Source organism: Scyliorhinus torazame, chromosome 6 (assembly GCF_047496885.1).
Source record: "Scyliorhinus torazame isolate Kashiwa2021f chromosome 6, sScyTor2.1, whole genome shotgun sequence".
Taxonomy (NCBI): domain Eukaryota; kingdom Metazoa; phylum Chordata; class Chondrichthyes; order Carcharhiniformes; family Scyliorhinidae; genus Scyliorhinus; species Scyliorhinus torazame.
In genome coordinates this window covers 129615362-129632746 of record NC_092712.1, presented here as the reverse complement: position 1 = coordinate 129632746, position 17385 = coordinate 129615362, and the positions used below count along the sequence as shown (strand labels likewise).

The following is a 17385-nucleotide window of genomic DNA, read 5'->3' as shown; positions in this document are numbered from 1 at the left end:
ACAGCTCTGCCTTTTGTCTTCTCTCTAGCTCCAGGATACTACTATTAAGAGCATTTTGACATCTATACCCAGTTACATGCACCCCTCTCGCCTTCAGACGTGTCAGTACTGGAAAAGCAAAGGTAGAAAAGAGAGAGGAAGGAGTTCTGTGCTGCTGCACAGATGTGTCCACGCTGCGAGTCCTATCTCTGCTGTTGTCTCTTCTCACCCTGGAAGGGTTAATGGGATATGTGGTGTGTGTTCACAGATGTCTCGCTGCTGTGTCAAGCTCCGTCCTGTTGATGAGTTAACACAGAGGATGAGTGTGTGAACAGTAATGTGGGGAGTGTTGTGTGTATGTGTGTGTGTGTGTGGGGAGTGTAGGACCCAGTGAGTGTCAGCCTCACCTGTATCTCTCTCGCCTCCCAGTGACGTCAGGCTGAGTGCTGGCTCCAGGCTGACACAGGGAGGGGGAGGCGCAGATCCTCAGACAGGGGTTGGGTTAGGCAAACTCAGCCCTGCTGCTGCTGCTCTGGACTCAACAGAGGATATCGCCAAGAGTGAAGCATTTGAATCATGAGCGGCTCGTTGTGTTCCCCACTGCCTGGCTGCGTTCACCTCCTGATCCTCCTGAGTCTGGGCAGAGCGTTCCTGTCCAGGGAAGGTAAGAACCACTGGCAGGGAGAAACTTTCAAAGCAGTGGGCTCGCTGCTCGCTCCCGCCCCTCTGCTTCCGAGACACCTCCTCGAAGGAACATTTCAGGGCAAAGGCTTTGAAGGAAAGGGCTGTAGGAGGGGAGGAGCGAGCTTCTCGAGTGCAAGCTCGCTGTCTGATTTCTCAGCCGGTGTTTGGGAACCGCTGTGTTCCCGGGACTGAAGTTCCTCCGGGCTGTCATCCCTTCTCAGCGGGAGTGCTGGGGTGGGTTCTGTTCTATGTTCTGGCAATCTCAGTAAATCAGCCAACACTGAATGTCTCTCTAGTGCTTCATTTCCTTCCGTTTTGCCGAAGGACTTTAACCTGCAAGGAACTCTCTCAGCAGTTGAGCTGTGGGATGTTTCTGCTGCCAGGGGAAGGTTAGAAAGTTTGGCTTTCTCTGAACACGCACATATTCCTCCACACCGCCGATCGCAGGCATTTCCTCCCTGGTTTTCTTATCTTAGTTTACAATTGTCTGTACTGTTACTTGAAGCACAGCTCCAAAATACAAACAGACATAACACATGTGTTTCTGAGGCGTGAAAGATCTCAAGGTCCACCCTATAGGTTATTGCAGGTAACTTGTCTGCAATGAAATCAGACTGTTGATTCCATGTCGGTTAGCTGCACCGGAACGTGTGAATTGATTTGTATGTATCTGATAATCCGTCGGCAATTGTAATCCTGCCTCATAGCAGAGTCTTGCTCCATGTTCCACTGTCGTTAGCATTCTAGGAAAGAGGCGAAGTTGCATTCAGCCAGGCAGTCTGTGCAATTTATTTTAATGCCCTCTGGAATTAGGCATGTAATTTAACATCTGCAGTAACGCAACCCAAATGTCCATTGCTATCTCATCAACGTGATGAATATTCCTTGCAATCGCTGTGGACGATAAAAGCCAGGAGCAGTGAAGTTATGAGAAGCCAGCTTCAGATGCGAATAATTTATCATGCTGCACTGAGACTTTGTTTCAAGACTGACTGATGTCAGATATTTGTCATTCCAGGTAGTCTAAAAGGTTGGATTTTTATTGTAAATTGGTTGAAAAGAGGAGTTCTTTGTCATAAAAAAAAACTGGGTGCTGGAAATCTGAAATAAAAAGAGAAAATGCTCAGCAGGTCGGGTAGCCTCTGTGGAGGTTGATGAAATATTAACTTTGTTTCTTTCTCCACAGATGCTGTCTGACCCACTGAGTATTTCCAGCATTTTCTGCTTTAAATATCACAGCTCCATCCGTACTTGTGTGATAGCACAAGTGTCCTTAATTCTATGTGCAAAGGAATGTCATTTTGAAGGAAATACAAAAATGAGGTGGTGTTATGCAAGTTATCCCATAACAGTGAATCAGATATTTGCAAACAAACTGTTTTACTTTTCTGTGTTGATCAGGATGAAGAAAATAACAGTGCTGGAAAGTTCAAATACTTTTCATTCATGACACTATATTGATATCAAACACTGCGGCCTGTTTAGATACATAATCAAAACCACTAGTCTGTCCCAATAATCTCACAGCAATTTACTTCACAGTGGAAGTGTACAGACTGTATTTAGGCTGCAATGGATATGAAGGAAAACAATTGTGATTGTTCACATTTAGCATAAGAACATTTTACTGGAGGAATTGGAGTAAAAATCCATGAAAAGCTTGTGGCTAATTCAGAGTGTGAACAATATCTCAAACAAGTACCAATGACTTTTATACACTTTCAACCCCTTTCTCTCTTCCCAGAAGTGCACCAGGGTTAAAGAGGTTAAATTATAAAGGCAGATTGTGTAGATTAGTCTTCTATTCCTTTGAGGATAGATGATTAGAGGGAAATTGAATTGTGTTGTTAACAATAACTGAAGTATCAGATGGAGAGAAAGTTTCATCTGATGCGACTGGCAAAAGAATAGGGGGGCATTTAACTGTTATTAGATTCAGGTTGATCAGGAATGATGTCAGGAAGCACTTCTTCACACAAAGGATGGTGAAAATATGGAACTTTATCCTTCTGCCCCCAAAAAGCTGTTGAGGCTCAATCTGTTGAAAATTTCAAAACTGATATTAATAGATTTTTTGTGAGACAAGAATATTACAGGTGACAAAATGAAAGGGGGTCAGGTTGTCGGAGGTAGGGTCTGCTGGGGCGGGGGAGGGGTGGGGAATTGGGTATGGAGATTGTGGGTCAAGTATGGGTGGTCGAGTTGGTTAGGTGGGGGGGGGGGGGTGAGGTGAGGTTGGGTTAGGCCTCCAGGGATGGAGATGGCGGGTCAGATCGGGGCTTGGGAAGTCCTGTGCGGGGGTGGGGCTATCCCATACGGGGTTAGGGTATACAGTGCAGGGGGGGCGGTGGGGGGGGGGGGTTGTTCCCTGGGGATTGGAGATATGGGGGAGCCCTGTGGCGGGGTCAGTCTGGGTCTTTACAACAGTTACCCAGAAGTTAGGAGAGGTTTGAAATCTTCTAACTGTTGCTGAGTAACTATTGGTGTAATCCTTGTCGGAACAATCGAAATTTGCCATTTAAATCAAATTGAAGGATGGTAAAGGATGGTTTCCAGTGCAATGCAATTGCCCAGGAGGAAGTTAGCACTCCTGATAAATTGACTTGCAAACCCTTACCTGTGAAGTTCTGAAAGGGCTTTCCCAGCGCATCTTTGGGAACACCCACCCTAATGAAATGAAAATGAATGAAATGAAAATCGCTTATTGTCACAAGTAGGCTTCAAATGAAGTTACTGTGAAAAGCCCCTAGGCGCCACATTCCAGCGCCTGTTCGGGGAGGCTGTTATGGGAATCCGATGCTGAGGAACTTGGAAGCTAAGGCCCAATGTGCTTCCACCCAAAGCCAGAAAGATTAAGTTCAATTTAGCACTGCATTATATTTTCCCCCTGAATAAAAGTGGCTTGTGAAATGAAATAATATGTGTACCCATCTAATTTTCCTTCAGTTCTTGTATTTGCTTCCCAGAAAAAGAACAGAATTCTCTTTACATTTATATTTTTGGTACAACTTTGTGTAAGATTGCCAGAGCAGTGATGAGTTTAATCATTGAATAGGCTATGTGTGACAGTGGATGATTAACTTTGTTACTGCAAGAGAATCTTTCAGATAAAGTGCAATCAAACACAGCAGTTTTTAAAAGTCCTCCTTTCTTCATAAATTGAATAGATTTCCAGTTTTTCAAACATTCAATCTCAACGGGTGACTTACTTTTGAACAGTGTAGCATATTTACTTTCACGTGCTTGTACACTTTACTGCAGAGATTATCTACAGGTTTTCTTCAGTAAACAGTGATAGGGTAGAACTTTAATGCTTGAACTATCCAGTTATATCCTACTTCATAATTGTTTCAGATACTGAGAATTCTGTTTAAAATTAAGTGCATGTTTTCTCCGATCAGCAAACCTATTGGAACATTTTATATATGTACTCACGTGTGTGCTTCAGTGTTATCGAGTGTCATTTGTACATGTAATGGGTCCTATATAGTTTCAAGGCAATTTTCATATCACACTGTAATAGAACCTGCAGCAAACTGCAGTTATGTTAAGGGACCTGAGAGTTATCTGATTTTTCTTAGCAAGCAGTTGACTTTCTAACAGTAATTAAAAACTTCAAGGTTTGTAGGCACATGGGCCTGAAGTGCTGTGTCACCAGACTGAGACGGGAGGTACACATTGGTGCTTGGCCAAACTGTTAACTGCTCTTTAACTGCAATGGCATGCTTTTAGCAAAATAGGTTCGTTAGAAATAAACTTTATTGAGATCTCTCTATTCAGACATTGTTTGAGTTTTGAAGTAAGTTATGTGCATTTGTCTTTTTAACTTTATGGTACTCTTAGCTATGTCAGTCATATGTACCAGCTTGTGAATGTACCTTAATTATGTGCAGTAGACGGATAGCCATTTAATTTAGTGGCAAGGGGAGGGAAGAGAGAGAAGAGCAAATGCTGACGATGTTGGGGATTTAAAATTAAAGGCAGGAATTTCTGGGAAAACTTTGCCGGTCAGGCACAGCATCTGTGGAGAGAGAAACCTCTGGTTAAAATTTCAGATTGATGACCTTTTTAAGAAATGCAAGATTTCTGGAAAATTTAATGTAAAACGACTAAATATAAAGCCATGTTCCAGACAATTTACCACGTTTATTCTTATTATCCTTATCGTTCAGCCTGCTGACAGGTTTATTTGAGATTTGAGGATCATTATTATTTTAAAGATAATTCAAGCTTTCTTTTAATGAATGTTTATATATTTTGGTCTTTTTAAAATGTATTCATTCCCAGGATGTGGGTGCTGCAGGTTACCCAACATCTATTGCCCATCACTAATTGCCCTTGAGAAGATGGTGGCGAGCCGTCTTAATGAACCGCTGCAGTCCATGTGGTGTAGGTACACCTGCGGTGCTGTTAGGAAGAGAGTTCCAGGATTTTGACCCGGTGACAGTGAAGGAATGGCTGTATAGTACCAAGACAAGATGGTGTGCGTCTTGGAGGAGAACTGCAGGTGGTGGTGTTCCCATGTAGCTGCTGCTCTTGTCTTTCTGGTGTAGGTCACGGTGAAGGAGCCTCGCTCAGCTGCTGCAGTGTATCTTGTAGATACTAGACATTGTTGACACAGTGTGTTAGTGGTGAAGGGAGTGAATGTTTAAGCTGATGGGTGGGGGCCCAATCAAGCAGGCTGCTTCATCCTGGATGGTGTTGAATGTCTTTTGAGTGTTGTTGGAGCTGCACTCATCCAGGTAAGTGGAAGATATTCCATCACATACCTGTCCCTTGCAGATGGTGGACAGGCTTTGTGGAGTCAGGAGGTGAGTTACTCGCTACAGAATTCCCAGTCTCTGACCTGCTCTGGTAGCCACATTGCAAGGGTTATATTCATTAAAAGTATAATTTTGAACATTGAGTCTCAATCTGTGGAACTCACCACCTCAGGAAGCCGTTGAGGCAAATGGGTTAAATGATTTCAAAAGAGAACTGAACAAATAATTGGAAGAAAAGGCAATGAAATGATGTGCTGAAACGCTGTGAAGGCAGATGGATGAGAAAAGTATAAACATCAGCGTAGACCAAAAAGGCTCTATGACCTGTTACGGTGTTGTAAATTACTTTTATTGTGAAAGGATTGAAGTCTTTTCATTTAAACTTTGACAAAACAAAAGCTGGATGCTGCCTTAAATCAGAACTATTAATGATATTTGATAGTGTATGTCTTCAATAAAATTAGATTTATGCGACCCTGCTTTGCATTTTCAAATGTCATCCAATATACTTAAAGTACCTACAGAAAAATGCTTTTCTTTTTCAAAGTGTTCAATTCCCGGCTTGGGTCACTGTCTGTGTGGAGTTGGCACGCTCTCCCCGTGTCTGCGTGGGTTTCCTCCGGGTGCTCCGGTTTCCTTCCACAAGTCCCAAAGGATGTGCTGTTAGGTGAATTGGACATTCTGAATTCTCCCTCAGTGTACCCGAACAGGCGCTGGAATATGGCGACTCAGGGGCTTTTCACAGCAACTTCATTGCAGTGTTAATGTAAGCCTACTTGTGACAATAGAAGATTATTAAAAACAAATGATTAAATATGTTGTTTTAGACATTTAGGGCAAGACCTTCTGACTGTTCAGGCCGATGGGGTCTTCTGGTCCCACCGACACCGATCCCCCACCACGGGATTCCTCGTGGCAAGGGTGGATTCACTGGGAAATACCATTGAAAGCAGCAGAACCAGACGATCCCACCACCGACTAACGGGGGGCTGCCTCCCGCCACCGAGAAACACACCACGAGGAGTGTAGAAAATCGCCTTCTTGGTCTTTTATAGGGGGTTCACTGATTTATTTTCAGGCAGATGGACCGTTGGGGGCATTATTCAAAAAATCTATTATCAATACCTAATGGTACCATCATTCATGATTATAAAGTCCAGTCTTAACAATGTAATTTTCAGCTTTGCATCGTAGCATTACCAGCAAGCTATTAGCCAGTGCTTGGATGAAAACTGTTTCATAGACTGCTCATCCACCTTACGGTGCACATGTCATAGTGTACAAACAAAATATCTACGTGGCAGGGTGACAAATCATAAAATTTACAGTGCAGAAGGAGGCCATTCGGCCCATCGTGTCTGCACCGGCCCTTGGAAAGAGCACCCTACTTAAGCCGACACCTCCACCCTATCCCCGTAACCCAGTTACCCCACCTAAACTTTTTGGACACTAAGGGAAATTTAGCATGGCCAATCCACCTAACCTGCACATCTTTGGACTGGGGGAGGAAACCGGAGCACTCGGAGGAAACCCACGCAGACACAGGGAGAATGTGCAGACTTCACACAGGCCTGACCCAAGCCGGGAATCGAACCTGGGATCCTGGAGCTGTGAAGCAACGGTGATAACCACTGTGTTACCGTGCTGCCCTATACTTTTTGCCTTACACTTTTGTATTAAATTATTGTAGTTCCAGGAAGACGTATGCTTCACTTGATTTACCAAAAAAAGGAGTATAAGGTAAAATTATTCCAACTAGATAAATATTAAGCAAAATTTGACACATGTGACCTGCTAATGTTTCGATTCCACCATCTTGGAAGTATGTTTGGCAAACCTCTGCTGTTTATACACACTCATTCTATAATTCAATGGTGCATCAGACTTATTGAGTTGCATTATCAATCGGCTGCAGAGGCGGGATTGGAGGCAGAGGGCCCTGGAATTTCCTGCCATTGGCTAGCGTGACAATTACCCGTCATTTTGACACCTCTGGTCCATCTCCATTCTGGTAGGATTGCTTGGTGACCAGGTGCACGGGGTGACTGATGTATGCCTGCAAGTGGCGGGGAGCACATTTGGTCAATTGAAGGGCCTTTTATGTCCGCTCTTCACACACTGATTTTCCAGTCAACATCTGGATTCCCTGCTGAGGCCGAAACACAACTGGCACCAAAAGGTGGGGAAGGGCAGCACTCCATCCAGTGAGAAAACTTAAGCAGCCTCCACCAGGGCAGTGGGGCCACAGGTATGGCTGCTAGCCTTCCAATGGAGGGGTAGTCACTCCACAATGACAGCCTTACAGTTATGGCCATTCTTAATGTATGATTTTTAGAGGGCACCTCCATCATGAGGCACCCTTTGTTTCTCTAATTCATGAGCATTGCCCACCTTTGAAGGTAGAACTGCTGCTATGGTGGCCATGAAGTAGACAGAGGATTATCAATAGATCTCCCTCTGGGCTTCATGATATATGAATTTCCCTATTGAGCAGCTGGAAGCTCGCCCAATCGGAAATGAGCAGTGGGAGTTTAAAACCCTGCTGCTTCAACCCAGGTGGGTATTCTGTTGGTTCACAGGCTTGGACCTGTGCGCTGTGAACCATGGCTGCGGCCTAGATCCATTATGTAAATAAAAGGGTATGGCGTTGGAAGACTGGCCTTGGCGAGATTATTATGATGGTGATGAGGATGGGATTAGAAAATTATTATGGGAAATTTATTCCAAATTTGACCTCCTTACTTTTGCACCCTTTGCATATCCTACTACAGAGGTACCAACTTGGGAGGCATCACAGGTGGAAGCTTTCAATAAAGTTAAATAACAATTCCTGTCATCCAACTTATTAGCCCATTTTGACCCTCCGAAGGAACTCGGTTTGACATGTGATGCTTTCCCTCATGGGATTGGGACGGTACTTTCACACCGTTGGACAGATGGACTGGAAAAGCCAATCACAGGACCCTTCCTGCTGAGCAGAGGTATTCGCAAATTGGGAGCGAGGGTTTGGCAGTCGTGTTTGGTATAAACCAAGTTCCAGCAATATGTCTAAGGTAGGCGTTTCATAACAGTTACCGACCACAAGTTCTTATTGGGACCTTTTAAAGAGGATGAGGCAATTCCCTCTATTGCCTCCGCCTGGAAACAGTGTTGGGCCCTGTTACTTGCAGCTTATGAATATCTTTTAGAACACGGATAGCTAATGGCAATGCATTGAGTCGCCCTCCCGCTGCCTACAAGCCCGGCTCCTTTACCAGCATTGGAAGAGGTTGCGATAATCCTAAATTTTTTAGAGATTTTGGCAGCGTCCGCAAGGCAAATTAAAGCCTGTACACAATAAGATCCAACTTTGCCGAAACTAAAGTACATGATCCAGAGTGGTGGATTCCAAGAACAACACTGAGAAGAAATGAAACCCGATCTGACTATTAAACGCAAGCTCAAGGTTATGAGTAGTAGTCCCTTGCCTGGGGCGGTGTCTGATACTTATGGAAGTGCATAATGACCACCCTAGAGTACCAAAAATGAAAATGCTCACCAGGAGCTACGTTTGGTGGCCCGCTCCCGACTCACACATCATGGGCTTGGTGAGATGGTGTGATGTATGCCAGGAGAATCAAAAACTTCCTCCTTCAGGCTTCCAACATCTATGGGAGTGGCCTGGGAGTCCATGGATGATGGTGCACACGGACATTGCCGGTTCGCTTCTGGGTTCCATCTTTTTGGTCCTGGTAGGTGCACACTCCAAATGGTTGGAGATACCAGGACCTCGAACTCGCCAACATTGAGGGCATTTAAAAGTTTATTGGATAAACATATGGGTGATAATGGTATAGTGTAGGTTAGATGGCTTTTGTTTTGGTGCAACATCGTGGGCCGAAGGGCCTGTACTGCGCTGTATTGTTCTATGTTCTATGTTCTATATACCGCATGATCTACACTATTTCCCATGCTACAATCGAGAAATTACAATAGAGTCTCTGCACGCACGGAATACCAGGGGCATCATTCTCCGACCCCCCAGCGGGTCGGAGAATGGCCGTTGGCCGCCGTGAATTCCGCCCCCGTCAATGGCGCCGCAGACCTCAGAGAATGGCACGGGTGGGCGCAAGGCAATCGATTTTGGGGCTGCCGATATTCTCCCGTCCGGATGGGCCGAAGTCCCGTCGACGTGATGACGGGTCACGTCAGCGTAAATCAAACGGCAACGGAGGCACCCGAGGGCGCCCCGTGTGTACCGGCCCCGGCAGTCATACCAGGACCTCACGGACCGGGAATGCAGGAGGAGACTCCGGATGAGACGGGAAACCGTGGCACACATCTGCCACCTGCTGGCACACCTGTCACCGCGTGGCACTGGCGGGGGACACCCTCTCCCCATGTCCGTCAAGGTTACGGTGGCCCTGAACTTTTATGCAACGGGGTAATTCCAGGCACCCAGTGGGGACCTGTCCGGCATATCGCAGATATCGGTGCACCGGTGCATCCGGGCAGTGACAGACGCCCTATATGCCATGGCGCACCGCTACATCCGCTTCCCTGTGGACCGGGCCAGCCTGGAGGCCCGTGCTGGTATCGACAGGTCTCTGCAGGTTTGCAGCCATGGAGCTCAGGGGATTGGCAAACCCTGTCTGTGACTGTGCGACGCCGGCTCGCACATGGCCACTGGCGCCGATGCCCTCAGCGATGGCCTGCTGAGACTGGGCCATGGCCTGCAGAGACTGGGCCATGACCTGCAGAGACTGGGCTATGGCCTGCTGAGACTGGGCCATGGCGTTGAGCGCCTCTGCCATCTGGCGCTGGCACTGGCTCATGGCCTCCTGTGAGAGGGCAGCCATGTCCTGGGCCACAGACGCCGCCTGCACGGAAAGCCCCAGGCCTCGCAAACCGTTCCCCATGTCTGACACCGTCGCATCCATTGCCTCCACCGCGGACGCCACCAGTGCGGTGTCGGCCTGGGTGGCACGCATGACCGGCACCACTCCCAGCTCCTGGATGCGGGTGGACTCCTCCACCTGCGACTGCAGCCGCCGCAAGCCGCCCGTCACCCTCTTCGCTCGTCCCCGGTTTGGTGGTTGCATCGGATCTATGGGTGGGTGTGGTAACTCCAGGAACCCGGGATCCATCTGGGCGGCAGATGTTCGCTTGGGCTGGGCTGCCCTCCGACCTCCCGGCCCCTCTGCTGCTCGTACCTCCACCTGCTGTAACGGGACGGCTGTGTTGTGCGCACCAGTGAGTGTACCAGACGCCTCATCACTAAAGTGCCCAACCGAGGTGAGTGTTTCTGCGATGGTGGAGGGTGTTGGTGACAGCAGTGGCGTTGTGTCGTGCTCTTCGTCCCACTCTGAGTCCATGGCACTTTGGGGTGGGGGTTCGTCTCCACCCATCCACTCTGTGTCACTGTCCGGTATTTCGTTTTCCTGGGTAGTGCTGTCCCGGGTAGAGGTGTCCTGGGTAGTGGTGTCCCGGGTAGGGGTGTCCTGGGTAGTGGTGTCCTGGCTCGGCTGTGACGGGGGCCTGTGGCTGCCCCTCTCGTCGCTGGGTGGCACATGCCTGCGTCGTCGTACCCGCACAAGGCGGGGGCATCGTCTCCCTGTTGCGCCAGGTCTCTCCGTCTCCAGTGGTCTCCAAGGGACATCCTGCGGGCGTCGCATGCCGGAGGGTCCGGGTCTCTCCATCTCCCGTGGTGTGCGAGGGGCATCCTGCGGGCGTCGCATGCCGGAGGGTCCGGGTCTCTCCGTCTCCCGTAGTGTACGAGGGGCATCCTGCGGGCGTCGCATGCCGGAGGGTCCGGGTCTCTCCGTCTCCCGTGGCCTCCGAGGGGCATCATGCGGGCGGTCTGCACCTGTGGGGATGGGTGCCTCGACGTTTGCTCCTGCGATACACAATGAAGCATGCATGGTTAGACATCAGGCAGTGATCAGGTGATATGGGGGAGGGGGGATTTGGGGGAGGGGGATATAGGGGAGGGGGGATATGGGGACGGGCTGTCGGTGGCTCACTTGCTAGTACGCCCCCGACCACTGCATCAGCAACCTCCCGGTCCTCAGGTCCGCCAGCCAGTTCCAGGGCCCTTTCCTCGTGTTCGGTCAGTGGCCTCTCATCAGCGGGGCCTCCTCCAGTCCTCACATGCTCCCTATTGTTGTGTGCACGCTTATCCTGTGGGGGGGGGGGGGGTGGCAGGGGTAAAAGGCAACAGTGTTAGACAGGTATATGAATGCACGCCATCGGTTGCGCGTGTATTGCAGAGATTAAGGTTAGGGCTGGATTCACTTGGGGAAATGGGGGAAGGCGGATATGGGGGAGGGGGGATATGGGGGGGTGATACGGGAGCGGGGGGATATGGGGAGGGGGGATATGGGGGATGGGAGATATGGGGAGGGGGAGGGGGGATATGGGGGAGGGGGGATATGGGGGAGGGGGGATATGGGGGATATGGACATCGGGCAGGGGAGAGGCTCACCCTGGCTGCTCTGACGAGGTTGTTCACCTTCTTGTGGCACTGGGTGCCTGTCCGTGGTGTCAGGGCCACAGCGGTGACGGCCTCTGCCACCTCCCTTCACAGACGCCGGCTATGGTGTGGGGCAACTCTGCGGCCGTGCCCGGGATACAGGGCCTTCCTCCTCTGCTCCACTGCATCCAGGAGCGCCTCCACATCCCGTGACTGGAACCTCGGGGCTGAGCGGCGGCCAGCCATCCGGTCAGGTGTTCCGGTCGGGTGTTCCGGTCGGGTGGGGGGAGCAGCGCAGCCTTATGAGCCGTCACGCCGTGCGGCGTGTATGACGCCGCACGGCGTGAAGCACGTGAGCAAGCGCGGATCCCGTCACATCGCTGCTAGTCCATTCCGGGCTGGAGACTTTGCGACGTTTGGGGCGGCGTGATGAAGGTCGGATTTGCACCGTTTTTGGCGCCGATCGGCGGACTTTGCGCCGATAACGGAGAATTTCGCCCCAGAGTTATGGGGCGGGATTCTCCGACCCCCCACCGGGTTGCAGAATCGCCGGGGGATGGCGTGAATCCCGCCCCCGCCGGTTGCCAAATTCTGCGGCACCGGATATTCAGCGGGGGTGGGAATCGCGCCGGTTGGCGTGCCCCCCCCCCCCCCCCCGGTGATTCTCCGGCCCGCGATGGGCCGAAGTCCGGCTGCTGGAATGCCTGTCCCGCCGGCGAGAATCAAACCACCTCTCTTACCGGCAGGCGGCGCGGATGGGCTCCGGGGTCCTGGGGGGGGGGGGGGGGGGGGGGGGCGTGGGGCGAACTGGCCCCGGGTGGTGCCCCCACGGTGGCCTGGCCCGCGATCGGGGCCCATCGATCCGCGGGCGGGCCTGTGCCGTGGGGGCACTCTTTTCCTTCCGCCTTCGCCGTGGTCTCCACTATGGCGGAGACGGAAGAGACCCCCAACACTGTGCATGCGCAGGGATGCCTTGAGCAGCCGCTGACGCCCCCACGCATGCGCCGCACGGCAAAGTCATTTCTGCGCCAGCTGGCGGGGCACCAAAGGCCTTTTCAGCCAGCTGGCGGGGCGGAACTCAGTCCGGCGCGGGCCTAGCCCCTCAAGGTGAGGGTTCGGCCCCCCAAGATGCGGAGAATTCCGCACCTTTGGGACGACGCAATGCCGGACTGATTCATGCCATTTTTGGCACCGGTCGGCGGACATCGCGCCGATTGCGGAGAATCCCGCCCCTGGTTTCTGATAACGGCGATTGCTTTCACCAGTGGTCAGTTCCAAAACCTCATGCTATCCAATAGCATCAGACACTTCAGAACAGATCCTTATCACCATTGCCAAATGGCTGAACAGACTTTTAAAACTACCAAGAAGAAATAACCTGCGGCATCAATAGAGGCCAAATTGGCATGATTTTTATTTGACTATCGGACCACAACTCACAAAACAAGAAATGCCCCAGCGGAACTGCTAATTGGATAGCAGCATCGTACGAGACAAAGCCGACTATTCCCAAACCTAGTGGGCAGAGTGGAGTCCCAACAAGAGAACCAGAAAAGAAATTTCAACTTTGCAAGAACAGAAAGAACATTCTAAACAGGCGGTCAGGTTTAAGTGAGGAACTTCGAACTTCGAAGATGGTCCCAACTGGGTCCCTGGGATCATAATAGAGAAAGCAGGGCCAGTGTCATATAAAGTGAAGGTCCAGGTAAGGTCGTAAAGGAACACCTGGGCCACCACAGGAGGAGGGAGACCGCCCGCAACAAGTCTCGTAACCAGCCAGTGGCACCAACCCCTCACTGTACTGGGCAACAGTTCCCTGCCAACCCAGCACCCATTCCTCCAGATAACAGGGACATGGACTCTGAGATGGAATCAGATGAAGCTGGTGCCTTAACTGAAATGGACCCAAAAAAGGTGCCGACACAACATGGCATCAGGACCCGGAAATTCAACCGTTTCAGTATCCCAACCCCAAAACAGAAAATGAGCCCATTGTGCCAATGTCCTTTGACAATTATCTTTTTCTCTCTGAATCCAAAACTCTAAACCAGTTTTGCGAATTCACTCTGCTGTTACTTCCACTTTTAACCTTGCCTATGAATGTTTGATAAAGCAAGAATCTAAGAATAATTCAATTTAGTCAGTGGTGCATATCAAATTCTATTCTCAGTTTAGCTCAGTTTATAGCACTTTGAGACCAAAGATTGTGGATTCCAGCCCTGCTCAGGTCATGAGCAAATAATTGATGCTGACAATTGAGTTCAGTACTGAGAGAATATTGCAGATTCAAGAGGTGCTAACTTCTGTCTGGGACATGAAACAAATTCCTGTATGTCTGTTTGGATTGATATAAAAGAACACTGTTTAATGAAGAATAGGGAGTTCCCTTGGTGTCTGGTCAATATTATTTCTCAACTAACACGATCAAGAACAAATTTTCTTTGGTCACAATATAATTGCATGTCTTTAATAGAAAAACTACACATCAAAGTAATGTGGTGAAAACCCTGATAACTTGTATTGTGTGGCACATCTTGGTGCAAATGGTTTTAAAACTGCACTAAATTGCATTGAACACTACTTATGCAGCATAAGTGCTAACATAGATTCATAAAAAATGTATGCACAGAAGGAAGCCATTTGTGCCGTCATGTCTGTGCCAGTTACAGGCGGATACTGCCCACTGACTCACAGCGGCATTCAAACACACAGCCCAGTGACTGAGAGATGAGACTATTGCATGTTCAGGTGGGGCAGCACAAACAAACAGTTCTCTGGAAGAAATTATTCTGTTCTTCTGGTGCACATGAGCTACAGTAAAACCTGGCGTTGGAAAATCAGCTCATCAATGCATTCTACGATGTAGGGGTAGAAAACAGCTGCATGCTAATCCAGCAACAGAGCTCCTTCAAAGCCTTTGCTTGCCAACAAAAGCAAAAAGGATATTTTGCTTGTTTCGTTAGTCAGGTTGAGAAAGTTTTAAATTGGTGAATTAAAGTAATAAAGATGAAGTGTAAGCAAGTATGTTGAAACACGTGCATGCATTTTGGCTATATTCTTACTTCACTTCAAGTTCATGGTCTTTATTAAAAAGTTGAAGAGGACATTACAGATTTGTGCCTCAAAAGTGGTACTAGGAATGGACAAATACAAACAATCTTTTTTCCTTCATTATGTGCAACATAATGCACCGATTCTTTGTAAGGGCCGGTGCAGACTCGATGGGCCGAATGGCCTCCTTCTGCACTGTAAATTCTATGAACATATTCAGGTAAACACGTGTCCAGTATAAATGTTTACAAGTTGTCATAATATACACACAGGTATATGATGGTGCACAGACAGGCAGTGATTGACACACAGGATGACCAGTGAACACACAGAACACAGCAGCCAATCACCAGACAGGACACGGCCACTATTAAGCCAGAAGGCACTAGTTTTCCCACTCTCTTGGGATCCAGCCTCTGAGACAGTCAAGAGCCCATGAGCAGCAACTAGAACCTACACCATGTGGTAGTAAGATAGTCTGGTCAGGTTAGCCTCAGGTCTCCAGTCAAGTCAGCATAGTGTCAACCCACAGTTAAAGTATGTATGATAGTTAAGAGTTCAATAAAATCAAGTTGCATTTCTTCAAGTGTTGGAAGCCTGTCTCTCTCACTGCTGCAGCAAATGCAGTCCTCGCAGACCCGGCATACCCAACACATCACAAGTATAAAATGTTAACCAGTAGCACTGTTTCCCAGAGCCAAGTAGTTTGCTGGAGAACTCACAGATCAAAGACAATCCATGTCTGTGATGTGGTCCGTGAGGGCATTCCAACTTGAGGGTCAGCGTACTGATAATGAAATTAATAATAAAATTAATTAATTCTATTTTCTTCTGTGAAAAGAAGTAGGTTTTTGCATAAAATATTCGTCCATGACTCACTTCTGAGACGTTCTTTCTCACCTAAGTTAAAACATTCTAAATTGACTGTTCTCAGGTAACACATACCTGACAAAAATAAATCATTTTGTATCTATGCTTACTTTGGTACACTAGAGTGTGTGACTTCTGAAATAGTGAGTACTGAATTTAAAAGTATTGTTTGAAGTGTCTTACATAAAAATAATCAATGTTAAATAGGACTGGAATATTGTGGAAATTAGTAAATTTAGAACAGATGCCAGGAAATGTTTAGTTACCAAAAGAATGATAAACATTTAGAATGATTTACTCAGCATTTAAATTGAGACAAGTGCATTGAGATTATCAAGAATATTATTTGTAGCTGTGATGGAAATATTAATGCAATGGGGGTAAAAACTTGTGCTGAAGGGTCTTTTCCAGTTGACAGTACTTATGGTCTCATTGCCTTGAAAGCTATTGGTATGTTTCTGTAAAGGCTGTTACTATGATAGGATGGGCCAACAGTTTTTTTTTTCTCCAGCTCGCTTCAACTTTAATCCACTTTTGCCACAAACGCTCAAAAGTAAAAACAAAGTCGAATAAAAAGAGTCATATTCGACTCAAAAGTCTGTTTTTCTCTCCACAGATGCTGTCAGACTTGCTGAGTACTTGCAGCATTTCCCATTTTCATTTCAGATTTCCAGCTTTTCTGATAAAGCTCCCTTGAATCTTGCATAGTGCACAATATCGGTTAAAAAGGAGCATATTTGGTTGATCACACATCGACCAAATACATTTGACCAATGCTGTAACGAGGAATTGAATTTGTGTGATAATAATAATAACCTTTATTAGTATCACAAGTAGGCTTACATTAACACTGCAACACAGCTCGGGTACACTTAAGGGAGAATTCAGAATGCCCAAATTACTTAACAGCACGTCTTTTGGGACATGTGGGAGGAACCCGGAGCACCCGGAGAAATGCCCGCAGATGCAGGAAGTACGCGGGCGGCAAGGTGGCACAGTGGTTAGCACTGCTGCTTACGGCGCTGAGGACCCGGGTTCGATCCCAGCCCCAGGTCGCTGTCCGTGTGAAGTTTTCACATTCTCCCCATTTCTGCGTGGATTACAACTCAAAGATATACAGGTTAGGTGGATTGGCCAGGCTAAATTGCCCGTTAATTGGAAAAAAATAATTGGGAACTCTAAATTTAAAAAAAAAGATACGGGGAGAACATGCAGACTCCACACAGAGAGTGACCCAAGCCTGGAATCGAACCCCGGGTACTTGGCGCTGTGAAGCAACTGTGCTAACCATTGTGCCACTTTGCCGCCCATACTCCAGCATTCACTATAGTGTTCTGGTTTCATAACTAAAACAGTTATTTTTCAGTTAAGTCAATGATTAAAGTACAGCAGGTCATTGAGGCTACTATATTTTTCTGAGCCTGATAATGAGCTTAAAATTACGTAGATGATAAGACCTTCATGCCGTCAAACATTTGTCATTCTTCTACAAATGCAAATTTTCCTTCGCTGTGGACGGCCTATTAATTGCACTGTGTGGTTCCTTTAAGATTACTACATGGGAGTGCATACACACATCTTAAAGGG

The 17385-nt window shown here is 47.9% G+C and overlaps 1 protein-coding gene across 2 annotated transcripts in view; it reads left to right on the top strand.

The window, feature by feature from the left end:
- Positions 1-443: 443 nt before the first annotated feature.
- egfra (epidermal growth factor receptor a (erythroblastic leukemia viral (v-erb-b) oncogene homolog, avian)) overlaps positions 444-17385 on the top strand; it is a 372624-nt gene continuing 355682 nt past the window's right edge. For both annotated transcript variants that reach the window (XM_072508802.1, XM_072508801.1), the window contains exon 1: positions 444-643. In XM_072508802.1, the coding sequence (XP_072364903.1) occupies positions 556-643 (88 nt within the window). In that variant the 5' untranslated portion in view covers positions 444-555. The remainder of the gene's footprint in view (positions 644-17385) is intronic.